General features: G+C 34.2%; 5 protein-coding genes across 6 annotated transcripts; 2 read left to right on the top strand and 3 right to left on the bottom strand.

Annotated features, from left to right (window-relative positions):
* The first annotated feature begins 972 nt into the window (after positions 1-972).
* Positions 973-3,539, top strand: LOC139847220 (28 kDa ribonucleoprotein, chloroplastic-like). Its single transcript, XM_071836872.1, has 4 exons — positions 973-1,541; positions 2,439-2,540; positions 2,629-2,919; positions 3,276-3,539. Exons 1-4 carry the CDS (start codon positions 1,059-1,061, stop codon positions 3,333-3,335), a joined length of 936 nt encoding a protein of 311 aa, XP_071692973.1. The 5' UTR covers positions 973-1,058; the 3' UTR covers positions 3,336-3,539.
* Positions 3,540-4,577: 1,038 nt separating this feature from the next.
* On the bottom strand, positions 4,578-8,596 carry LOC139847451 (uncharacterized). 2 transcript variants are annotated; one of them, XM_071837122.1, is made up of 11 exons: positions 8,420-8,596; positions 7,464-8,075; positions 7,291-7,319; positions 6,994-7,063; positions 6,679-6,736; positions 5,892-5,984; positions 5,675-5,789; positions 5,538-5,585; positions 5,403-5,448; positions 5,250-5,320; positions 4,578-4,882 (listed from the first exon to the last, which is right to left on the bottom strand). In XM_071837122.1, the coding sequence occupies exons 2-11, from the start codon at positions 8,043-8,045 to the stop codon at positions 4,843-4,845; spliced, it is 1,152 nt and encodes a 383-aa protein (XP_071693223.1). In that variant the 5' UTR covers positions 8,046-8,075; positions 8,420-8,596; the 3' UTR covers positions 4,578-4,842. The 2 variants fall into 2 exon arrangements, with proteins under 2 accessions (XP_071693223.1, XP_071693224.1); XM_071837123.1 differs by lacking the exon at positions 5,892-5,984 and having other exon boundaries at positions 4,579-4,882.
* Positions 8,597-10,455: 1,859 nt separating this feature from the next.
* On the bottom strand, positions 10,456-12,477 carry LOC139848566 (uncharacterized protein At2g39795, mitochondrial-like). Its single transcript, XM_071838291.1, has 3 exons — positions 12,340-12,477; positions 11,483-11,904; positions 10,456-10,710 (listed from the first exon to the last, which is right to left on the bottom strand). The coding sequence occupies exons 1-3, from the start codon at positions 12,475-12,477 to the stop codon at positions 10,542-10,544; spliced, it is 729 nt and encodes a 242-aa protein (XP_071694392.1). The 3' UTR covers positions 10,456-10,541.
* Positions 12,478-17,909: 5,432 nt separating this feature from the next.
* On the top strand, positions 17,910-21,914 carry LOC139848025 (protein SIEVE ELEMENT OCCLUSION B-like). Its single transcript, XM_071837763.1, has 7 exons — positions 17,910-18,095; positions 18,267-18,389; positions 19,570-20,018; positions 20,122-20,231; positions 20,334-20,476; positions 20,557-21,039; positions 21,142-21,914. Exons 1-7 carry the CDS (start codon positions 17,943-17,945, stop codon positions 21,757-21,759), a joined length of 2,079 nt encoding a protein of 692 aa, XP_071693864.1. The 5' UTR covers positions 17,910-17,942; the 3' UTR covers positions 21,760-21,914.
* A 140-nt stretch (positions 21,915-22,054) lies between these two features.
* On the bottom strand, positions 22,055-23,289 carry LOC139850610 (protein MHF2 homolog). The gene is made up of 6 exons (XM_071840166.1): positions 23,240-23,289; positions 23,109-23,157; positions 22,956-22,996; positions 22,674-22,713; positions 22,323-22,376; positions 22,055-22,230 (listed from the first exon to the last, which is right to left on the bottom strand). Exons 1-6 carry the CDS (start codon positions 23,258-23,260, stop codon positions 22,127-22,129), a joined length of 309 nt encoding a protein of 102 aa, XP_071696267.1. The 5' UTR covers positions 23,261-23,289; the 3' UTR covers positions 22,055-22,126.
* Between the last annotated feature and the right edge of the window lie 1,738 nt (positions 23,290-25,027).

Here is a 25,027-nt window from a genome sequence, read left to right as displayed (position 1 = left end):
AGGATATTCCCATCATGTGAACAAGCCACATTTGGGGTAGCTACTATTTTGTGAGTATAAAGAAAGTCAAATTTTCCCAATATGAAATTTGCACTGCTTACATACTCCAATAGATTTAATAATAATAATAATAATAATAATAATAATAATAATAATAATAATAATAATAATAATAATAATAATAATAATAATAATAATAATAATAATAATAATAATAATAATAATAATAATAATAATAATAATAATAATAATAATAATAATAATAATAATAATAATAATAATAATAATAATAATAATAATAATAATAATAATAATAATAATAATAATAATAATAATAATAATTGAACTTGTAAGTATTGACCAATATATCTTTTTAGTCCACATCACAATGACAATCAAATAATCAAACGTGAATCGAACTTGAACTCTAATTAAATCGAACACGTCATGAAAAGTTCATTCTAGTGAAAATTCTTAAACAAATATAAGATTGCATTTTTTTGTCTCTGATGTATGGTCCATTTTGGCGATTTTATCTTTAACGTTTTTTTACCTAAACTTTTTACTCCGTATCTCATTTTTTTTTTTTATCTCCAAGTTCACACATGACAAACGCAAAAAAAATGAAAAGAAGTAAATAAATTAGGAATTATCCAAAGATAGCTTTTAGGGCTATTCTTAGGGCATCTAGGCATACAAAAATCATCATTTGTATATTTAATGATAACCCTATAAACTACCATAATTTACGACATATTTATGCATAAATTAAATTCATTAGTATAAATAATCCTATTGAGGCTACAAATAAAAAAATCATAAAATTAATGAAAAATTGGATTTTATACTTTAACCGGTTCCAGCCCATTAATATTTGGTAAGCCCAAACAATAAATCATTAAAGCCCAATTAAAGCCCATTTTAACACACACAAAAACCACATGAACCCCCCAAAAAACAACATACCAACCGATAACATATCAGACCCTTATCTTCCCTACACTCACACACTCATTTTCTTAAATCTAAACCCTTCAACAACATTTCAACTTCAAACAATGTCTTTTTCTTCTTGTGTTTCAAAACCCATTACCAATTCCAAACCCTTATCATCATCAACCATGTCTACCTTCTTAATTTCATCCTCACCTTCAGTTTTCACTAAAAAAATCATTTCTTTACCTTTAAAACCCATCAAGATTCTTAATTTATCAGCTTCATTCACACCCTTTTCGATAAAGAAGAAACCCAATTCATCTCGCTTTGTAACTTTTGTTCAAGAAGAAGATAACACATTGGTTGTTGACCAAAATGAAGAATTGAGTTGGGGAAGTGAAAATCAAGACACGGAAGTGGCTGCCGTTGAAGACAGTGTTTCTGATCAGGCTGAAGATTCCGGCGCCGGAGAAGTGGCGGCGGAGGAGGAATTTTCTGAGCCGCCGGAAGATGCAAAGATTTTTGTGGGGAATTTGCCTTATGATGTTGATAGTGAACAATTGGCTCAGCTGTTTCAACAGGCTGGTGTTGTTGAGATTTCCGAGGTATATATATTTTTTTGTATATAAATTTATATAATATTGTTAAGGTAAATTGCATGCTATGTGTTAAGCAATGGTTGGTGGAATTAGTGTATATATAATTACAGAGAAATGTAAGTATGTTAAGTACAGTATCCAATGCAATGTTTAAAGGAATAGAGTAAAATTAGCCATGTACAATTGAAACAAGAAGTTAAAAGAGTGCTACAATAGTGGAATTTAGTTTTAGGTAAAATTGTATTAAAAAACAAGGTATATGCAACTATACAATGGTAATGACTAATAAGTTGTATGAAAAATTTGGTGAAAGGAACCGCCCTTTGGTGCTAATGGTACCCGTTGGTCTAGTTCTCGTCTTACAGGCATCCGAATCTTACGGGGTTGGTTTGTTGGGTCTGCTTAGGAAAACACATGGTTTGGGTGTCCCTACCAAACTACACCTTTTGCAAAATTTGGTGAAAGTATGTTGCTTTTCAGGACAATTAACCTTATTTTACGTATAGTTGCAAGAAAATGAGGATATATTTGTACAGACTACAGTTAAAAAGAGTTGAAACTGTGTAAAATGTTAGTCCTATCTATTTTAGGTACAATTGTATGATAATTTAAGCATTTTACTTTGATTATAGATTAGAAGTAATTAAATTGTACTCCGTATACAACTGTTAAAAAAATAAAAGTATGTCTCTATGTGCATTTTATTTTTGTTCAGTTGTAGAAGCAATTGAGGATGTAAGATTGTTATATACAATGGTATAAACTGTATACACATGAAAAATAAGGTCAAAGTATGTAACTGTCTGGTGTGATTAACCTTTCATATTTGTGAATTATTTGAATTATTCAAGTTATTTGAAATATGAAGGTGTATTGCTTATAAGGTGTTTGTTGTTGAATTAGGTTATTTACAACAGAGATACTGATCAAAGTAGGGGTTTCGGGTTTGTAACAATGAGTACTGTTGAAGAAGCTGAGAAGGCTGTCGAAATGCTCCACCGTTATGTAAGTCTGTTCTTTTCAAAGAAGTTTGTTATACTTTATCTAAAGTTTTTTATTTATTTTTTTAATAATTATTTTGTTGTTGAAATAGGAACTAGGAGGAAGGTACTTGACCGTAAACAAGGCTGCACCAAGAGGATCAAGGCCCGAACGTACAGAGCGCACACCTCAGATGACGGGACCCTCGTACAGAATCTATGTCGGAAACTTGCCATGGGACGTTGATGATGTTCGCCTTGAACAACTTTTCAGTGAACATGGGAAAGTTGTAAATGCACGAGTTGTTTATGATAGGGAAAGTGGTCGATCACGAGGGTTTGGATTTGTAACTATGTCAACTGAAAGTGAACTTAACGACGCCATTGAAAATCTCGATGGACAGGTACTCTTAAATTCTTCCTAAACTTAGAATAGTAACTATACCTCAGACTAAGGTATAGAGACTGTGAAATGGGTGGTTGGGTAATGGGTCGAAATGGGTAGTTATGGTATGGGTCTAAAAAGGTGATGCTGGATTGACACATACCTTTTCCTATTTGCAATTTGAAAAAATTATATCTTTTTATGCTACTTGTTTGACCAAGTAAACCTAAAATCAACCCATTTGTAAGTAAATAGGTTGAAAGTTAATATTTTAGTTAAAAATGTTGTTGAAATAGATACACAATATGTAAAAAATGTGGTGCCTGTATATTGATTTTTTTTAGATTATAATCATGTGTGCTGTATATGCAACAGAGCATGGGTGGGAGAGCGATCAGAGTAAATGTCGCTGAGGAAAAACCAAGGCGTTTCTGATATGTATTTTGAGTGAGCTTATTGACCGGATTGGTTTTGTTTGTTCTGAAATGGTATTTATATTCGTGTAAGTTTTAAAGTTTTTTTTATGTAGGAATTTGTCTCAGTTTTAAAGTTATGAGATGAAAGGTTGTGCCTGATACGTCTATGCAAATTTGTTAGCGATTTATTATGGGGGTATGAAAGGCTTACTTTTTTATGTCATGATAGTTCTTGCTTATGGTCATGTCAATGATGAAACTAATATGCAACTTGTTCAAAGGTGGTTCATATCTATTTATGTTTACAATCGACTGAATTGTCATGCCTTTTTATTTGCGCGAAAAAACTAGAACTCATATAGAAATGAGATCGTTTCCTCAACAAAGAATACAAAAGAAACGCGGGAACGGACTATAAAGCAATCATTTAAAACAAAAGGACTATCAATAAACAAGTTTCCCCTAACTATCCAAAAATCTAAAACATATTAAAAAATTCTAACCGATCTAACATCTAAACTAAGCGATCTGATTAGAAATCAACAAACAGAAAAAGGAAAACAAAACAAAGGAGCTCGAAACAAAGGAACTCGAGACAACCCCAAGATCTCAACAGAATTGTCATGTTATATCCAACAGCTTGATTGTTATTATAGCAAGAGGTTCTATAATATACTTAGTAGGCCAACCGAAGGTCCAATACAGTAGGTAGCAGGCGTGTTCGTTTTGGCTCCCGAGGCGGCGGTTAGGCATCCTTAGAAGAGGCAAACTCCCCAAATTTATTCTCGTTTATAACTTTACACTACTTTTCCTCGAAAATTCTATGACTAAAAAGGGGCAGGCCCCTCGTATTTTTTGAGACTAGTAAGGCAGGTAGTGGACGGATTAGTTCGCCTTGAAGAACAAAAAAACCCGATAGAGGAGATTGCTCTAATTTAAATCTAACGAGCTTAATGAAATAGAAGACTAGTGTTTGTTTTTAATTTATCAAATAAAATCCATTTTGATGAAAAGTGTGACAAACTTAGAGTTAATCTCTTTGGTAATTATAATTATTCACACAGTTAATTGGCAGATAAAACAAACAAATACAGTAGTGACAATTAATCCATCACACATCTTAAACTCATTTAACTTATTAAAAACTTAATAAAAAAAACTACTAGCCAAATTACTCTTTCAGATGTCTGTCAATGATAATTTTGTACTCCATATAACATTTGCTTCGACTGTTATACTATTTTACACGCCGTCATATAAAGTATCGAGAACCAATAATTAATTCCTACAATGATGATAGGCAAGTAACCCAAATTTAAATAAAGAGTTGTATTAAACCAACCTCCATTATAAGTACTCGAATATCAAGTAGTAGCATACTAGCATGCAAGCCACACTTTTCCAGTTCAAAAATTGACCATCAACATAATTAAACTCCATACAACAAAAACAACTTGATCTAACCACATTTGCTAATGTAGAACTCCAAGAATGTCATCTTACATAATTCACATTACATTATCATATCATCCTGCTGAATTCTCGTGTAGCATTACGTACTCTCGGCTGGAATTAACCAAAAAAAAAAAAAAAAAAAACAGTAAAGTAGTCATAACCAAGTCATAAAGATGAACTTCAAAATCAAATGCAAACTAATATATGACTAGAAGTGGCAATTTCAACTCCCTGATTACAGATCAAATAACATTATTATTACTATTATTACTATTACTATTTACTATTATAATAATAACCATAAGGTTGTTCATGTTTTCATCATATATCTGATTTCTCTTAACATCGAATCAAGGGACTTGACTTGTGAAGGAACAGTATTAAGACCAATTAAACAGAAGGTCAAATTAAGAAACTATCCCATGCAACACATTGAAACTAATCATATATGAAACACATGATGGAATGACAATTATACCTGCTATTGCCAAACTTAAGAGTGTCTTTTTCCATAAGTTCATAATAGCGTTCAGGTTCAATACGATTCTCCTGAAAATCCAAAGGGGTAAGTTAAGCCAAGTACTGATCAAAAAATTAATTCCATACCAAGATATATCATTATGTGTCTTACATTTATGAAAGTCCCGTTTGTACTGCCAAGATCCATTATATATGGCCTACAATTAAAATAAGTGTAAGCATTTGTTAATTGAGATTTTGATTTTTAATTAAAAAAAAAAAAAAAAAAAAGTCTTAGCATGCATACCTTACTTCCTTTGCTAACATGCCATCAGGTTGCTCCTTTTCAACTTGCCTGAGAATGAACATAAATCAGAAACAAACAAAAGATTATTTTAATTAAAAACATTATAAAAACTAATTGATTTCACATGATTAATTTACCGATATTGAAGAACAGCATGCTGTTTGCTGCAAGATGGATGATCTGTAGGGATGTCTGCTACCCTTCTTTCTCTCCCAAAAAGATAGCATGTTTGACGATGCACGTACAAGGGTTCTGTTACACAAAGACACTATTAGTCACATAAATGTAAAGTAAGAACATCATGTAACCATTAAAAGTCAAAAAAATTTAAGAAATAAAAGAAAGTTAGGCTACCATTAAGTACTTCACCACCCTTGAAAACATAAAGTCTCCATCTTATATCTGGTTTCCTTGCATCAGGTGGCACAGTGAACAACAGTGTCACACCTGTTATTAAATCATAATATGTCTATTACACACTGACAAAATTGTAAACAAGTTACACTACAAGCTATAAAAATAGAAATCATTCTTTATTTTATTCAGTGAAATGAGTTTTGTCAAAATACATATGCATAATTAGCAAACGGACGAATGATAACAGCAAATGAATAACATGAACCTAATGTGCCAAGTGCAACGCAATTTTAATAGCCTGATAAAGAGCAAGCCAATAGTCTTGCTATCTAGCCTAACAATAACCAGCCCATTCAGCACACTATTCGAAAAATTTATCATAGGAGGTATAAAGGACACGTGTAGGGAGTGGATTAAAGGGGTTAGTTATTTTGATTGTATCAAGAGTAGTGTGAGGATCAACATGTTCAGTTACACAATTTAACCATTTCTTATCATCATGATACCTCTTATAAGAGTCATATGAGGATCAACATGTTCAGTTATCATTAATAATCATATTCATCTACTGCACGGTTTTAGTGAACCTGATATCTGAAAGAATTGTGTGCCAAGTAATTAATATATCACCCGTTCACGAAAAATTTATTAAAAAGAACCATCTCTATGATATAACACTTAAAAATGGAGCTTCATACCGATCACCATATTAATTGCCCGTCTAATAAATCAAACTCAACATATACGGATAAAAAGAAAAAAATTAAGTCGAAAAAATACTCACCATTAACCCGATTAGTCTCGGCAGCAAGCTTTCCAGATAGTTCAAATGATGGCTTTTGCTGTAATACAAGATAACATGTTACGTTAATATTTGTGTCACACTAACACGTGAATACAAGATTATGATCTAAGTTCAAAGAAATGGAGAAGAAAAAGATATAGCACATACAACTTAAAAATATCATTTTAGACCAAGATTTTTTAACTAGAGGCAGAATGATGCAGATTAAGAAAAAGGAATAGCCTAGCATCATGATCCAGCTATTCCAGAAGGGGAAAAAAATTCAATTGACCAATTGCGTAGCTAGAAAATCACCTTCTCCTTAGTTTCAAGAGCCTCGGCAGCTGCCTTCATTTGTACAACTGAATCATCATCATCACCGTTCCTGATCACAAGAATATAACATCTAATCAGAGCAGTATCAAAGGGAATAAGTGGATGTGAACTGTAAGCAAAACATGAAACATTATCAAAGGGTACATACACCTTCAAGTCATGTACAAAATAAAAAAAGATTTATTGACTTCCTATCAAGTTCACCATTCATATAAAATGAATTGTCTATGAAACTCAAAGTACTAAATATTGTTGAGAAGTTCAAAAGGAACTCACCTATGATCACCGTCTCTTAAATTCTTTCCCTGAATGAAGATAAATAAAATAAAAGTCAATTACGCAGTCAACAAGTTATTTACCCAAAAGAAAAACAATAAGAAAGGTATCAAGAAAGACGCTTTAATTCTCAGAATTCACAATATCATAAAATATAAATATCACCAAGACACCTCATCAGGTTGAGGCGAGCGAGAACGACGCCGTGATCTGTGCTGTTCAGATTCTTTAGTTTTATAAGATCCATTGTAATCTTCATCCCTTCTTGATTTTCTTTCCCTTCTATCACCTTCTAAATTCCTTTCCTTTCGTGTACCCCTGTCGCTTAATTTATCAGCCTTATCAGCTTGAGCTCTCATCAACCTTCTTGTCCTAGGTGATGGAGATCGGGACCTTGATTTAGCACGCACGGGTGACCTAGTTTTCCCATAATTTTGGTCATGTCCTCTTTCACTTGATTTATCATCCTTACGATCAGCCCTATCTCTCCTTAACCTTTTACTCCGTGGTGAAGGTGATCGAGATCCGGCCGACCTAGAAGGCGGTTCTTTCGCAGGCACGCTATCAAACGGAGACCTTGACCTTGTGTGCTTGGAGGACTTTGTGCGACTTGAAGGCTTTTCTTGAACTGGTGATTTTTCTGAGTATGATGACCTGTGACGACCAGGAGATCGTTCTCTTCTGGAAGGACTTCTACGCGAAGATCTGTGAGTCCTTAAGGGTGATTCGGAACCATCGGAAGAATCACGCCCCATGAAATTTCTACAATTGAAGTCCTTTTATCCCTGAATTAAAACAAATATGAGAAATTTTAAAACAAAATTCATACTAGGAAAGCATTGTAATTTAGCTACTAAGAGCTCTAGTTTGATTAATTAAACAATATATATGACTATTTGTATGTATAGATAGCATACGACAGCAATGTTTACTTCAAATCATAATTTAATATCTAAACTTTTTCCTTAATTTGTAATACTTATTAAAACCCTAACCCTAACCCTAACCCTAACCAAAGCTGTCACTAAGCATATGCAGCAACAATTGTATAACCAGGGGAAGCATGAACGAAATAATGATATACGTCACAGTGCGGTAATAAAACCCTAGAAGAGTGTGGGGACCGAACCTGGAGCGGAGAATGAGGAAGTTGTTGATATTCAGGTACCGGAGTACGGTTTACTGCCGGAGTACGTAACTAGCAACGTAGATTCGAGTGAATGGAACGGTAGTCGTAGGAGGATATGCGGTGAGGTCTGGTTTTTGGTGAAGATTGAGAAATTGGGAGAAGGTGTAAATGGGCTAAACTGGGCCGGGTTGGAGAAGGTGTAATGTAAAATTCATACCTAATTTATATATGGATTTTAATCGGGATTATAAAAAAAAACTCATTTTTTTTTGAACTTGTTTGCGTGAGAGCCCATAAAAAAAAAGTTTGACAATTTGCCATTGCAAGGAGCAAGAAGCCTCTTGCTCCCTTGCGCCTTGCGTCCTTGCGACCTTAGTCACACTTGAGAGCAAGGAGCAAGGAGTAAGGTGCTTCTTGCTCCCTTGCTCCCAGGTGGAAGCAAGGACGCAAGGTGCCTCTTGCTCCCTTGCTCCCAGGTAGAAGCAAGGACGCAAGGTGCATCTTGCTTCCACCTGGAAGCAAGGGAGCACGAGGCACATTGCTCCCAGGTGGAAGCAAGGGAGCAAGATGCATCTTGCGTCCTTGCTTCCACCTGGGAGCAAGAGACACCTTGCTCCTTGCTCTCAAGTGTTACTAAGGTCGCAAGGACGCAAGGCGCAAGGGAGAAAGATGCATCTTGCTCCTTGCGAGGGCAAATTGTCAAACTTTTTTTTTATGGGCTCTCACGCAAACAAGTTCAAAAAAATGGGCTTTTTGGTGATAATCTCATTTTAATCGTACAAGTTAATAGGTTATGCCTAAGAAAATAATGTAAACATCAAGTTTAAGTGATGATAAATGATGTTAGTAAAGTACATATTAAGGGCACTATTGTAAAAACCTGATTACTTCCCGATTAATTCGCGATTAATCATTTTTAAGAGTAGTCTATTCCGATTTTCTAAAATCTGTTTAATTATTCGGTCAACGTCGATTGATGGGTCAAAATCGAATTTAGTAATCAAAGTCGGTTAAAGTCAAATTTTGTCAACATCTAACATGAATTTAAACTAGAATTTTAGAGTTTTTGAAGAAAAAAAAATTTAACAATTTTAGACAATTATTTTGAAATTTATGTTTATGGTTTTATTCTATATTTACATATATACTTTTTAATATTTAATCCCTGACTTGCTGATTACTACTTCTGAAGTCCGGACCGTTTAATTCCTGAAAAGCGAATTTTGCAACCTTGATTAAGGGAGGTTATTTAGAAAATTTCTTTATATATATATATATATATATATATATATATATATATATATATATATATATATATTTTTTTTTTTTTTTTTTTTTTTTGTTAGCAGAGAAAACCTTTATAGGGACAACGACAATGCTCCACTAGCGAATAAAATCTATCGGTGAGGAGTCCCCGAACAATGAGACCCGTAACCGGGTGAAATGCGCACATTGGTGCCCCCTCCAATCAAAAGCTCATTTTTAATTCGATCTTGGGCGTTGCCAAGATTCGAACCTGGGTCTCTTGCTTCACAGGGAAGACCAATACAAAACTACGGATTATTGCACATGTTGCTTCAATTACACATTTCCACATATAAACACAGAGTCTAAAGTACTTGAACTAGCAACCAATTTCTAACGTAATGCTAATATGAACTCCTTACAGGATCTCATCATAAAAAGCTTGTTGATTTTATTACCAGTCGTTACAATCTATAAATAAAATTGGATAAATTTCTAACAACCCAACAATTCATCTATGTGTCAATGTTGTAGTTATTTCAAGACAAATATGATACACACTCGTGTCACCAGAAAACGTTAGTGATATATTCCTAAAAAAGTTAAATAATTAAAAGCTCAGTAAGCTACTTAAACTTTTGGCTGTAGCTTACAATTTTGGACTAATGTGTGTACAAACATAAGATATAAGATATATATTTACCATGCGATTTGTGCTTGAACATTAAACAGACCAAACTAGTTTCGAAAGCAACAAATAGTGTGTAAACCATTTATTTAACCTTAAGCCTTAAAGCCTTAAGATTGTGATAATAAACGTCAAATTCATAAAAAATGTAAACTTTATATGTTAAGTTGAAGCCAGTATTCAATAAGATCAATTACTTTGCCGTGCTACAAAAGACTCGAGACTTTTAATCCATCGAGTATACTCGTTCTTACTTTTCTGATCCATGCATTTAGTTAAGAAGAGGGCTAGTCCATTGTTTATACCCCTTCTCTCCAGATAACCTTTCAATTGAGTCTTCAACTCATCATCCAAATCACTGAAAGATTAGCACAAAACAAAAATATTAGGTTCAGAAAACAGTTTGACAAAAATTATACGGAGTATGTGCTTACTTGAGCTCAGTGTAAGCAAAACATGAACAAATGTACTCTGCCTGACGACCTATTTGTTGAACTTTCAGGCAGGTACAAAACCTAATTGCAAACAAGGAGGCAATTTCAACCCATTTATTCAAGATGGGACTTTTTCTGACTGGTCAAATGGCTGAAAAGAAAATGGGTCAAACAGGTCAAGGGTTTTTAAAATCAATTATTACTCATATTGGCAAACTAATTACCTATAGCAAATTTTTACTATTTTAGACAGAAAAAGTTATTGGTCAACCCAACCCACCCTGATCTGTTTCGTCACCTACAATAAGATCACAAATTATTACCTATTGGACCATTAATTGATCTGCACCCCTGCCCATTTTGTCACCTCTACAAACATTTACGCAGTAGTTTTTTTTTCTTTCCATTTCGCGTTAAATAAATGCGACTACAAACATATTAAGGACGTATAAATTGCCATCCTACTGTCTGACCTTGTTTTTGTTAACACCGATGATGACAATACTTTTTTACAAATCATATGATAAAAGAGCGATTGTCGACACCTCACCTCCATTCGCAAGATTGGGTTAGCATAGTTGTTATGGTATATGATATAGGAGAGCAAAAACAAACATAATAATTTATCAAAACTGCCTTTTGGAATCACAAAAAATGAATAAAAACTATGACGAATATTGGATGTTAGTCGCTTACTCAAATTCAGCACCCAAACCAGAGTCGTACGTGAAACCAGAGTAGCCAACTTGATGATCCATATAAACTTTATCAATCTCAACCTCATTTACGCAGTCAGACCCTAAGCGCTCATGCCATGGCTGTTTGAAGTCAGACCATGGCTCTAAGTCGGGCCATACGTTACACACAAACCCTAAAATACCATTTTCTTCACCCTTAATGATATTAATCACCATTTTCAAGTAAGGCGGCTCATCATATGCGTAAGGCTTCGGATATTCATCTGTTGTAATATCACAATCTTTTGGAGGAGAGTCGGTAACTGGGACCATGGTTGCCTCTACTTTTATCTCTTCTTTGTCCCCAAATTTCGTATTCAATCTAATCCAATTCTCTCCAGGCCTCTCTTCAACCGCAAACGATTTGAACTTTGGAACAAACTACACCAAAAACTTAATAATTATAATCATGTTCCTTGTTAGGGCGGAACATTGTTAGGACTGGACGGGCACCCGAGCTGGATTTAAAAAAAAAAAAAAAAATTACACTAAAAATTTATTTTTTTTACTAAAAAATAAGATTTTTATTAGTGTTTGACCCAGCTATCACTGAAAAATTTAATAAGTTTTTGCACCCGGCCCATCTGTGGTCGGGTTCAAGTTCCGCCCCTGTTATAAGTTGTCAATTAGTTTATGATTATATAAATTGAAGTTACAGGATGAATGTAAATAGTAGCAATTTTATAAACAGAGGCATCAATTTATATACATAATATGCAACTATTTATATATGTATAATTATTGTAATGTATGAAATTGAAATTGAACATGAGGAAATAAAAGGAGAAGATGAAAAAGAGGGAAAATTAGGGTAACCTGAGGAAGAGGATATGTATCGAGTTCGTATCGGATATCATGCCGAATGAGTCTACGAACTCGGTTGTCCAGATCTGACTTATGCAACAGCACTTTCGGTTTTATTCTGCCGAGGCGTTCGAGTAGCCGGAGAACCATTCTTGGTCGGCGGTAGGGTTTTGGTGCGGAGGAGTTGGTCGTCGGCCGTCGGTGGGGTTTATAACACCATTTATTTACCTCCTTTTATTAAGCGACTCTTACTTAAAATATACTACTAATAATATAAAATATAAATATAAATATAAATATAAATATAAAATAATAATAATATAAGTTTAATAAGTTAGATTAATTAATATATATTGTAACTTTATGATAGAAGTGTGTATGGATTAAAAATTGGTGTTTAAGGATCAACTCCCATTTTATTAAGTCAAAGTGACTATAACAGGTTTCGTGAGATTGGTGGTTCATTTCATTGTATTGTCACGGGGGCGAACCACGATGGTTACAACGATGGAATTGTCGATGTGGCATGTTATGATTCGTTACTGATTTTGACTAAATTCAAATGAGGGATTATTGGTTGGTGATTAAATAAAAAATTAATTTTTTATATAAATAACACACTCCATTTCATTTTCAAACACACTCCATATCATTTTCAACACAATTCCTTTCTAATTTTATATATTTCTCAAACACAATTCTCTCTAATTTTATATTCCTCAACTATGAATCTGAGTAAAATTTTCAATGATGTATATTACGGAGTAAAGTTGCGTATGACTAACATTTAGGGGGAAAATTATTTGAAGATGGAACGGTAGTCGCAGGAAGATATGCGGTAATATGATTTTTGGTGAGTATCGAGAAATTGGGAGAAAGTGCAAATGGGCTAAGCTGGGCTGGGTTGGGATGTGAGGTTAGACTAGCACTCGTTGGCCCGAACTGAGTTGAGAAACTCTTACTTTTCAAGGACTGATAAAATCACAATAAAATATCAAATTTTGTTTATAAATGAGTCATTTAATCCTGGTCACATAAAACTTTTTTTTTTTTTTTTTGAAAAGCGTACGGGATCACCCAGAGGGACTTAACCATTCACGTGTTCATCTCCTTGTGTTTAATAAAACTGAATGATTTAGGGTTGAATGATTTATTATCCGAATAATTCATAAGTTCTGAATGAAGTTGTTTCTAAACCGTTCGATAAATTTTTAAACGAATAATGTAAATGATGTAAAATTACCTTTTTAACCTTTGACATGAATAAAAACTACTATATAGTTGTTTAATAGGTGTTCTTTTTTTAAGGCAAACTCACACACCCACCTAACACTAACACGAATATATACACCAGGAAATGTCCTAAGCAGGATTCAAAGCCTCAACCTCAAGGTTGTAAGGGTGACCTCGATACTACCAAACCATTGGCTCTTTGGTTTAATAGATGTTCTTGATATAATTTAAATAGAATATTACATAAAATTTAGGTGTTTGATGGTTAAGAGAGAATTACAGCTCCAACATTGAACCATTAAGCATCATCTGTCATTAAGAAGTCACTCAGAGGTCGAAAACAAACGCGGTGAATGTTGAATGGTTCAGCATTCAGCATTGAACCATTCGGTTAAGAGGTAAACAAACGCACTATAAGAGTCTTTCAGTGGCATGTGTCATTCCTCTCCCCATTATTTAGAAAAAAAGTCGTCCACCGATTAAAGTATAAGATACTATTATTACTATATGTGGACTCTATAATTTTTTATCTAGCTTCTTGCTAGTCTTTTTTTTTTTTTTTTGATAAAATTTTCTGCCGTTAAAAAAAAAATGTCATCGAAGAAAATTACTTGACACATACTCTGTATTTTAATAAGTTTTAAATATTCTGAGTGAGTGTAGCATTTTACCGATACAAAAACTATGAATAGCACGATATTATCTTTATATTCTAATTCTTAAAAATTGGTTATTGCACCTCCATTATTATTTCATATTTTTATATTTCTTATATTTATAAAGAGCCAATCATAAGAATACATTAATGCACAAGAATCATAACTAATATCTTTCGTGATCAAATGGGCTCTTCTTTCTTTGGGTATTTTGAAGTTGAAGACAGACAGTTCTTCAAGGAATGACATGGCGACACGTATACAGAAGATGAGATACTCAAAATGAAAATGTTCGCAACACATACCGAAAGGGTAACAATGAAGCCGACCATTAATGGATGGCTTTAAAAAGGCAATTGCACATTAGCCCATAGACTAATACGGAGACTACTCTACACTACAGGGAGAATCTCTTACTCGACTAGAGCGGATCACGGGACTTCACCCGTCCCCTTAAACAATTGGGCACGGCATTCTATAACAAGAATAACCTCGAGCATTGTTGGCATAATCGTTTATAGTCACTCACTAGAGGTTTGGAATCTTGAGTACTGTGTTCTAGGTGTAGCAGGATGAGAGGCTGTAGGTGAAATGTTACTCAGACTAAAGTGATATTTCTTGGCCATTAGATCTCAGCGCAACGACTAAGACTTCTCCTAATAGGGCTTTGCTCGTCTTGCAAGCGCTCATCTACATTTACTCGCAAAACTGCTAAATTAAGATAGCCAATCTCGTTTATCAGTTACACATATTCACACATTGTACTTGAACACATAATCGATTTTTCTCAAGTAACGCTCGATCTCCTTACCAATCTCATCAGAAAAAGCTTATTGATTCATTTATCACCAGTCATTACAATCTATACATAAATTTCGATTAAACACTTTACAATTTATCAACCTATGTGTACGTTGTAGTGATTTCAACACAAATATGACACACATCGCATGCCATCGAATCTTACTGATATATCACAAAAGTTAAACAATTATAAGCTCAGGAAGTCCGTTTTTAAAACTTTTACCTGTAGTGTAGATTTTTTTAAACTTTTACCAACGAACGTTTGCTTCAACGGTATCAAGCCTCAGTGTGGAAGGGCCCGCGATTAGTTGCCAAGCAACCCGAGTTCAATTCCTGGGGGCGGTAGGTTTTCTCTCCAATTTCCTGCGATTAGTTGCCAAGCAACCCAGGTCCCGCGATTAGTTGCCAAGCAACCCGGGTAGGAGTTTCCTTCTAGCGTGTGTGGGTGCAAATGATGAGGGTCGTTGAAATAAATGATCCGCTGATACAAATTTGCCGTTCAAAAAAAAAAAAAAAAAAACAAGCATAAGATATATATTTACAAGAAGTATTGCACAAAGCTCTTTGTGCTTGAATTTCTCAAGCCACAAATGCTATAGTATGGCATTTATTTAACTGAACGAACGGAACGGAACGGATGAGGTTTATCCCGGAACGGAACCATTAAATTGACCTTAAGCCTTAAAACCTTAAGGTTATGATAATGAACCACAAGTTGGTCATGAATTACTCATAAACTAGCGATGAAACCATCATAAGGTGACCTAATGAAGTAATGATTGACGTCTAGATATCCTCACAAGATATTTTAGGCTTAAACTTCATTAGAACACATGTTGAGATGATGAACAGATAACCTAAATAGAAAAAAAACCTTACACGTTTATCCGTATATAAACCGCTGGTGAAAAACTTTTAACTGTAAATCTGTAATAATGATACACATTTATGTAACTAATTGTGCTTGGTAAGATACCTTCATGTTATGCCTTTGTCAGTAAAAGTCAATATAGCATCACATCAAATATTGTTTTTTTTACCATATTAACTCTATAAAAAGCTAAATATACATATTTAAGTGGCATATATCTTAAGTATTAAGGAGGCATTTCACATATTACAGAGTGAGAAGCAAAGCCACCTAATCCTTCGTTGGCTTTATTCACTTCCTTTAGCTTTATGAAGAGGCTAAGAAAGCAAAAGAAGTAACCATGTTTCCCATAAAGTTTACTTACAAGCTGTTAGCCTAATTTTTTAACCTGTATCTATCACTCTCATGACATGATTGCATGAATATCATGTGTTCCTTTTTCTATATTTAATGCAACTTATTTATACTTGAATAAAAAAAGAGTAAAGATATAATAAGTAATTTAATTTTAAATATATTTTAAGCCACAGTTAGACACATGTGTTTTACAATATAATTTTCCTAATTTACATAAATGACCCATGATTATCAATACAACTTTTTAAAAAACTCAGTAGACAACTTCAGTTCACTCATTTTCATATGAAGGATTGAATCTCCCACCTCTGCAATTTGTTTTCATTGTCGAGATTATGGCTCCAGTTTGATATTTGGTTATTTTATTTTGGGTTAAAGCTATAAACAGGCTATATCCTTTCATTTTTGTCCCAATATAGATTATATACCCCAAACATACCAGTGTAGACTATATGATATATATTTTCAAAAAGTGTTCTAATGTAAGCTATTGGTGACCGGTTACCTGCTAAACCGGTAAACTTAATTATTAATTTTTTTTTTGCATATTATATGGCTACAAATAGGTCATAGACTTTCAGTTTTGTTCCGATATAAGCTATATAAAACAATGATTTGTTCCGATGTATCACCAACGTCATTCTCCACAAAGATGCCACGTCATCGTTGAGTTTTTTATCCGATTAACAAGTTTTGTCCGTTCATATTAGTACACTTTTTGAAAGTATATAGCCTACAATGATATTTTTTGGGGTATATAGCCTACAATGGAACAAAAGTGAAAGTATATAGCCTATTTATAGCTTTAACCCTTTTATTTTTAGGTAATAGCTAATGACTGACAATAACAACTACAATACCCATTCCCGCTAATGAAAAAGTACGGGGAAGTAAGATGTAGACGGTCATAACCCACCTGAAGGCAAAGTGACTGCTTCATATAGCTAGATAACCAAAGTCCAAAGATATTATTGTTTTATATTTTTAGGTGTTATACTTCTATTGATTGATGCTTCAAGTTCAAGTTCAGCCTGCGATAGTAATTAATTTGAACGAAAGATGGTAAGAAGGGTGTTAGAGTGACTTAACTGCTCTGCTAACATGCTTATAGATGACTGTACACATAGAAGCTACCAGTTAAAATTCGGTTCCTACGCACTTCCTATATCCTGACTTTGGGGTTTAATATTATGGCCGAGAAGACGATTTTGACTAAATTGGTTAGTTCTAGATCAAGGGAATAACAATTCGATGAACTTGAATAGTCAGCTTCCTATATGGCATCTAGACATGAACATGTAGCTTATCAAAGAGACGACTATATTTACAATACATATTTGTGTATTAAATACAACTAAATATTATCTTGTATTAAATACAACTAAATATTATCTTAGTTTTTAGAAATTAACCACTATCAGATCTAAATTCTTCTTCTTACTGCAAAAGGAAGTTAACTATGCCTAGGATACATAGAGGGACCACCATGCTTATCCAAAGGAAAAATAGCTTTAATTTTGAGGGTTAACACCTACATACAAGTAAGGTACTTGATCCAATTTTCACTTTGAAATATTCCTAATCTTTTCTTCCTTATATATTGCTATGACATGGCGTAATCAGAAAACCACAAATAGTACTTACCAACAACATCCAAAATGCAGCAGCAGCAACTTGTTAAGAAAGATAGGCGAATGTTCAGTTCATCTGATGACAGTGCAATGATGAAGCAAGTCGTGGCTACTCATTCACCTGATGGTCGTGAACTTGACCTCGAGCCTATTCTGCATATCATCGAAGAAACACTCCATCGCGCCATTCCTGCTAATATTGATGGTGTCATTAATGTATGTATAATTTGTTAGTTTTCTTTTCTTTATATTCTTTGGTGAAGGTGGTCCTTTGAACCCCTTATAATATAATGAACAAAAAAACAACCTACATTGTTCATTTTGACACGTTACCCAACCCGCCCATTTTGACACCTCTAACATATTATGCTTACCGTGTCATCGCAGGGTACGCAGAATGGACATACTGACGCATTGGTCGGAGAAGAGAAGGCTGATTTCTCAAGTTTATATGACGCTGATGAGATTCCAGATGGATTGGCTCATTTGATCCATAAAATTTCTTGTGAGGTATGTTATTATATCTGAGAGTTTGTTATTTGGAGGCGAAATCTTTGACCCATTTACTTAAGAATAGGTCAATTAGTGTTCAGACTTAACCTCCTAAATTATTAATACATTAATACATTAAATCATTATTATTATTATTTTATTAATAATTAATATTAATATTAATAATAATATATATATATATATATATTTATATATATATATATATATATATATATATATATATATAAAATATAATACATATACATATACTAAAATTGGTGGGGTTTGTGGTCGTTTTCGCCACCCCCACCACATAACACGACAATTTTGCAAACCCAACTTCAAAAAGGCCAAAACACCCCCCTCAACTTTTACAAGCTTATAAAAAAACCCTGTACTTCAGGGGAGTAAACTGTCAATTCTGAAACTTAAAATAAAAACTTCCCCCAACGCCTTCGACAGCCCGTATCTTCCTCCTCGCTCCGATTCAAATTTCATCGAGCACTCCGTTAAACTCGAAATATTCTCGCGAACAAAACGAGACTAACTACGTTCGAAACGGACAATTTTTCAAAAACGCTAAATACAACGACAGCCCGTATCTTCCCGCTCGCTGCGAGTTAAATTTTTCCGACAGCAGCGTCAGACTCGAAATAATTTTATGAACAAAACGATACTACCTACGTTCGAAACGGACACTTTTTAAAAAACGCTAAACACAACGACAGCCCGTATTTTCTTGCTCGCCGCGAGTTAAATTTTTTCGCCAGCACCGTCAGGCTCGAAATAATTTTATCAACAAAAATAAACTAACTATGTTTGAACCGAACATATTTTAAAAAACACTAAAGACGACGACACCAACAATAACACATAACACACGGGCCGTTTTTTCTTCTGTCAATAAAACTGCATTAAATATGAATACGCGGACCGAAAGACCCCGCCGCATCGCGCGGGCTTAACCGAACTAGTTTTATATATAGTTGAAACGATTTAACTTTTATAATCAGCTTCGAAACAATAACTTCATAAAAACAATAAAATTTTGGGGGACAATGTGTTATGTGTCACACACTCGAGCCAATCTGACCTGTGCAAAGTTCTAACCATTTCATCCGAACATTTAATGACCTGTTACCCAACCCGCCCATATAGCTAGCTGCAAATTGCGCCTGATTATTACCTGTGTTGGCAGTTCTCTTGCAAGTGTTCTGGTGGAGCAGATGCGCATGCATCAACAATAGCAATCCTCAACATGCTTTCGGGCTACACATGGGAAGCCAAAGTGGTGATATCGCTAGGGGCCTTTGCGGTCAACTTCGGAGAGTTTTGGCTCGTGGCTCAACTATTTGCCACGAACCCACTTGCCAAATCGGTCGCCATGCTCAAACAATTGCCAAACATCATCGAACATTACAAATCGCTCCAACCTCGGTTTGATGCTATCAATGTCCTGATTAAGGCCATGTTGGATGTAACCAAATGTGTCATTTCATTCAAGAACCTACCGTATCAATATCTTCAGGATGACACACCACCTAAGTCAACAGCATTGACTCATATTCCTACTGCTGCTTATTGGTCTATCAAAAGTATGGTGGCTTGTGCCTCTCAACTAACTAGCCTTTTAGGCATGAACTATGAGTAAGCTTTCTTATTCTCTCTACAATATTATCATATATAAGCTTAATACATCAAATTAGTGAAAAAAAAGAACGAGATACAATTTGCTATATGCTACATGCAGGTACATTACGGCTACCTCGGAGGCATGGGAACTTTCGAGCTTGGCTCATAAGGTTCACAACATTCATGAGCACCTTAAAGGCCTATTACTCCTTTGCTATCAATACATAGGCAAGTTTTTAATATATCACAGCTTTAATTAATTAATTATTAATTAATGATTGTAAAAGAACGCAGAAAAATAATTTGATTAAATTAATGATGTTGCTACAGAGGAGAAGCAGCATGATGAATACTTTCTCATGCTCGTTAGAATCTTCGATGTGCCTCACTTAGATAACCAGAAGATCCTAAAGGCTTTGTTCTGTGCAAAGGATGACATTCATCCGCTTCTCGATGGCCCGACAAAAACAAGGGTTATCTTTTGAATGCATTTAACTTTTTGGAATCTTTGATTTACTTTTGATTATCTAATTAACTGATATAACTGAAACAGGTTAATGTTGATGTGCTAAGGAAAAAAACTGTGTTGCTGCTCATATCAGATCTTGAAATCTCACATGAAGAGATTTTAGTTCTCACTCAAATCTACAAAGAGTCAAGAATACAGCCAGATCTGAACTATGAGGTCGTATGGGTCCCGGTTGTGGACCATGTAGTGACATGGAATGATTCAGATCAACATAAGCTCGAACAGCTTCAATCAATTATGACCTGGCATATGTTGCATCACCCTACATTACTAGAACCAGCAGTCATTAAGTACATCAAACAAGTGTGGCACTTCGAAAAGAAGCCGATTTTAGTAGCATTAGATCCACAAGGTAGAGTGACATCACTAAACGCACTCCATATGGTCTGGATTTGGCGAAATGTCGCCTACCCTTTCACTAGCATGAAAGAAGAATCATTGTGGAAGGAAGAATCTTGGACACTTGAGTTATTGGTCGACAACATCGATCAATATATATTACGTTGGGTAAACATATTTACTTAGTAACATTGTACCATGTTTACACATTATATATTACATATATAGATACACGTTAACTAGTTTATTCTCAATAATGTATATGTTTAGATTGGTGAAGAGAAATACATATGCTTGTATGGAGGAGATGACTTAGATTGGATCAGAAGATTTACGAAGATCGCTACGGATATTTCTACAGCTGCAGGGAACCCATTCGAGATGGTTTATGTTGGAAAAAGCGGAACCAAGGAAAGAATAAGGAAATTAAGTGCAACAATTAGTCAGGAGAAACTGAGTCACACTTGGCCCGACCCGACTTCGGTTTGGTACTTTTGGACCCGACTCGAGAGCATGTTGTACTCAAAAATTCAACAAGGGAGAAGTTTTGAAAATGACCCGATTATGAAAGAGGTGATGACAATGATGAGCTTTGATGGGAGTGATCAAGGGTGGGCGTTGATATGCAGGGGAGCAAGTGAGATGGCACGAGCAAACGCTGAATTGACATTAACGAGCTTAACGGAGTACGGAAATTGGGAAGAAGATGCACAGGCGAACGGGTTTGTACCAGCTTTGAAAGCTTACTTGGCGAAATTGCATACACCTCAGCATTGCAACCGCCTTATACTGCCTGGGATTAGTGGTGGGATACCGGAAGTGGTGGTGTGTTCGGAATGTGGTCGAACAATGGAGAAATTCTTTATGTTCCGTTGTTGTACTGATTAAGGGGAACGATCATTATGTTTCGGTTGAGTCTGAATTGATGTTTGTTAGCTGTTTTAGTATTGGGACCAGTGAGAAAGTGCTGTTATTTGTAATACTGTCACGTAGTGTTAAGTAACTAACCATCTGGTGTGTAATTCTATCTTACTTGCAATGTACAAGAGTGTTGTTTTTTATTCATATAGTTTAAAGAACCCTAGTTAACTTAAGCCAGACAAAGTATAACATAACAAAGACAAGTGATCAGAAAATAGCCAAAATACTATCAAGAAATTGCATTGCTTTCAAGATAACTGTAACAAAATTTCTAAATTGATAAAGAGTAGGCAATCAAGTTCACATCGCAGAATGAGAAAAAACTAATAGTAGCTTAGAAATCTAACAGTAACTGAGGAAGTATCCTTTCAAGATGTGTTGCTTCAATCTTGTTTCCGCCTTCAACTTCAGCAATTGTAGCAGCTCTTTGGACTGCTTCTACATTAACAAAATAACTTGCTCTGTGAATTACACTTAAAATATGCATTTTCCTGTATACTAAATGTTACAAAAAATGAGGACGAATCTACCTGTCACAAAGAGTCGAAGTAGTTCACCACTCAGCTTCACGGCATGTGAATTGGCTGCACTAACCGCTCATCATTACGAAAAAAAACTCATACAGAAAGATGAAAAAACAAGAAATGTATACGAATCTACACTGTAAATAAGAACATCACTGGTACAACGAGAGAAATCATTTGAAACCTAGAAGAGCACAATTGAAGCTGAATTTGTATCTAATTTGAGGTCACATTAACAGCTACTCGGTTAGGGCACTAGTTTTGTCTAGCACAAAGCTTTTGTACTATCAAACATTCAAAAATGAATTATAAAGCAAGCAATAATACAATGAAATCAGAACTTGAAAGGCTCGTTACCAGAAGTAGGCCGGTTTTTCTTCGACGTTCCAGCTCGATCCTTCATAAACAGTAAAAACAAAGTTAATGTTACAAAATCAATGCGTATATGAGAAAATCACACTATGTTACACAAGTAAACAACTGTTCAGCCTAAATTCATCATTATCTTACACACAGACTAAATTAAAACAGCTAAAATTAATTTATACATGTAGCAGATGATATACATTCTGATACTTAGTATAATTTTAGGTTAAAATTGAAAATTAACATCTAACTGAATAATTAAATGTGATTAACCTCGGGCTTTGAAGTTTCGCCGTCTTCATTTTTCTCTCGCTCTGAAAAAGAAAACGAATGCGAATTAAATAAATACACGAGTTCTATCAGAATTAGAAAATTGATCTGAAAATGTAACAGGAGGTAAATTGATTAATTATTAGGATAGTTGACCGTATGCTTTCTTGCTCCAGATATTTTTGAAGATTGCATAAATCAGTTCCTGTAAATTTAACATAATTATAAAAATAAAAATATAAGTCAGAAGAGACGAAAGAAAACGAGAAGTTAGGGTTGGTTCTTACGTGATCAAAATTAGCCTCCATGTTTGTGCAACAATGAAAATGAAAAATGAATGATGTGTTTCAGTAAAATGGAAAGTCCAGTGAGCAATAAGTTCAAGGTATATAAATCTTTTGTTTTTGCAAAAAATTCAAAGGGGTGGTGGCGCAGTTGGCTAGCGCGTAGGTTTCATAGCTAAAGAGTGATCCTGAGGTAGAGAGTTCGAGCCTCTCTCACCCCCCATTATTTTCATTCTTGAAAGTACATAAACCTCCATTGTCAAAAGTGGGTATTTTTTTCGTTCTATGATTCAAAGTTTGGGACGTCTAAACATCGGATATACAAATGATGTCTCGAACCTAAGCATTCGTGAGTCCTTTAGAGGAACATTCACACGTAAGCCGTGAAATGATCGTGTGGTTACCTAATTTGGGAAAAATGCAAGACCGAAGTCTTTAAAAACAAAAGTTGGAACGGTCATATGGTTCTAAATGAAATTCAAATCAATAGCCATGAATAGATATATAGAAGAACCAAGATCATAAACATTGATTGGCTTGCATAGATCTCAAACTCAGGTTCATTCGGTTAAAGTTGCTTGTGTGATATTGGCTTCTGTCGAATTTTGTAGTATATGGTCTAATTGGTGTACATATTCGAGTTTTACTATAAATATACATATTGCTTTAAAATAAATTCATCGATAAAGACTAAGTCTTTACCACCAGATCACCGCTATTGTCATTTTATGTCTTATTCCAGTTTAATAAATAATATAGATGTCGTATAAAAAATGACTAAAATCATGATAGAACTCTGTGTATGTAACTGAATTGTGACATTGGCATGTGCCAAGTTTTGTAGTAGATGGTCTAATTCGAGTTATAATATAAATATTTTCTTAAAAAAATCATTGTTAAAGACTAGGTCTTTACCACTAGATCCTCGCTATTGTCATTTTATGTCCTTTCCAGTTTAACAGATAATAAAGATGTCATATAAAAAATGTGTATAATCGTAATAAAACTCTGTGTATGTAACTGAAGTTGAATAAAAAATGGAGTGGGAGAGGCTCGAACTCTCGACATTTTGTCAAAGTGGTGTTATATATATATATATATATATATATATATATATATATATATATATATATATATATATATATATATATATATATATATATATATATATATATATATATATATATATATATATATAGTTAGTTAGTTAGTTAGTTAGCAAAAAATGGGTAAAATCATCTCTCAAGTGGCCGCAACCGACCGGCTACACAGTTAACATGTAAAAAAGTGAAGCGCGTAACTCATAGTTAAAAAAGCGTGGAGAAGAGGGGTTGAATCAATGCCTTTGCGATTATGATTATGTTGTATTGTTCACTACTAAGTTACCATCGCAACAACCGCATACAGTTGAATTTATCAATTTGTAAATGTGAAACATTCCTTAAAAAGAACCGGTTCTTTTTAACAGTATGTAATAATAATAATTGTGTAATTTTGCTTTAAACTCTTGTGTCAAACATGTTTTGGTAAGCCATATTTGTTGTTTGGCCAAACCAATAAAATAGTTAGGCGAAATAGACTATTATATATGTGTATATGGTTAAGAAGATGACTAGCTTTCACTAAACGTACTCCTCACCATACTCAAAAGACTCAGCATTGCCATTATGACTTAAATCTTCTGTCATTTTTTTAAAGGCAAAACAGTTATATTATTATATAAAATTGAGGATTATATATTACAAGAACCACGTTATACAACATGTGGAGCTCATGCATTTGCAGATAAGG

The sequence above is a fragment of the Rutidosis leptorrhynchoides genome, chromosome 5 (genome assembly GCF_046630445.1).
Source record: "Rutidosis leptorrhynchoides isolate AG116_Rl617_1_P2 chromosome 5, CSIRO_AGI_Rlap_v1, whole genome shotgun sequence".
Classification (NCBI taxonomy): domain Eukaryota; kingdom Viridiplantae; phylum Streptophyta; class Magnoliopsida; order Asterales; family Asteraceae; genus Rutidosis; species Rutidosis leptorrhynchoides.
The sequence above is the reverse complement of the archived record's forward strand: the minus strand, read 5'-3'. Positions and strand labels throughout refer to the sequence as shown.

Coding starts and splice junctions, on each gene's coding strand:
- LOC139848025 (XM_071837763.1), top strand. CDS start 17,943: ATGTTCAGTTCATCTGATGACAGTGCAATGATGAAGCAAGTCGTGGCT. Junction 20,019..20,121: donor CTTTTAGGCATGAACTATGA/GTAAGCTTTCTT, acceptor TGCTACATGCAG/GTACATTACGGCTACCTCGG. Junction 20,477..20,556: donor ATGGCCCGACAAAAACAAGG/GTTATCTTTTGA, acceptor TAACTGAAACAG/GTTAATGTTGATGTGCTAAG.
- LOC139850610 (XM_071840166.1), bottom strand. CDS start 23,260: ATGGAGGCTAATTTTGATCAC. Junction 23,158..23,239: donor TGGAGGCTAATTTTGATCAC/GTAAGAACCAAC, acceptor TTAAATTTACAG/GAACTGATTTATGCAATCTT. Junction 22,377..22,673: donor GAAAAACCGGCCTACTTCTG/GTAACGAGCCTT, acceptor CGGTTAGTGCAG/CCAATTCACATGCCGTGAAG.
- LOC139848566 (XM_071838291.1), bottom strand. CDS start 12,477: ATGGTTCTCCGGCTACTCGAACGCCTCGGCAGAATAAAACCGAAAGTG. Junction 11,905..12,339: donor ATACATATCCTCTTCCTCAG/GTTACCCTAATT, acceptor TTTTTGGTGTAG/TTTGTTCCAAAGTTCAAATC. Junction 10,711..11,482: donor GGTTTGGGTGCTGAATTTGA/GTAAGCGACTAA, acceptor CTAATCTTTCAG/TGATTTGGATGATGAGTTGA.
- LOC139847220 (XM_071836872.1), top strand. CDS start 1,059: ATGTCTTTTTCTTCTTGTGTTTCAAAACCCATTACCAATTCCAAACCC. Junction 1,542..2,438: donor GTGTTGTTGAGATTTCCGAG/GTATATATATTT, acceptor TTGTTGAATTAG/GTTATTTACAACAGAGATAC. Junction 2,541..2,628: donor TCGAAATGCTCCACCGTTAT/GTAAGTCTGTTC, acceptor TTGTTGAAATAG/GAACTAGGAGGAAGGTACTT.
- LOC139847451 (XM_071837122.1), bottom strand. CDS start 8,045: ATGGGGCGTGATTCTTCCGATGGTTCCGAATCACCCTTAAGGACTCAC. Junction 5,985..6,678: donor CGAGACTAATCGGGTTAATG/GTGAGTATTTTT, acceptor ATTTAATAACAG/GTGTGACACTGTTGTTCACT. Junction 4,883..5,249: donor CTTAAGTTTGGCAATAGCAG/GTATAATTGTCA, acceptor GGTTAATTCCAG/CCGAGAGTACGTAATGCTAC.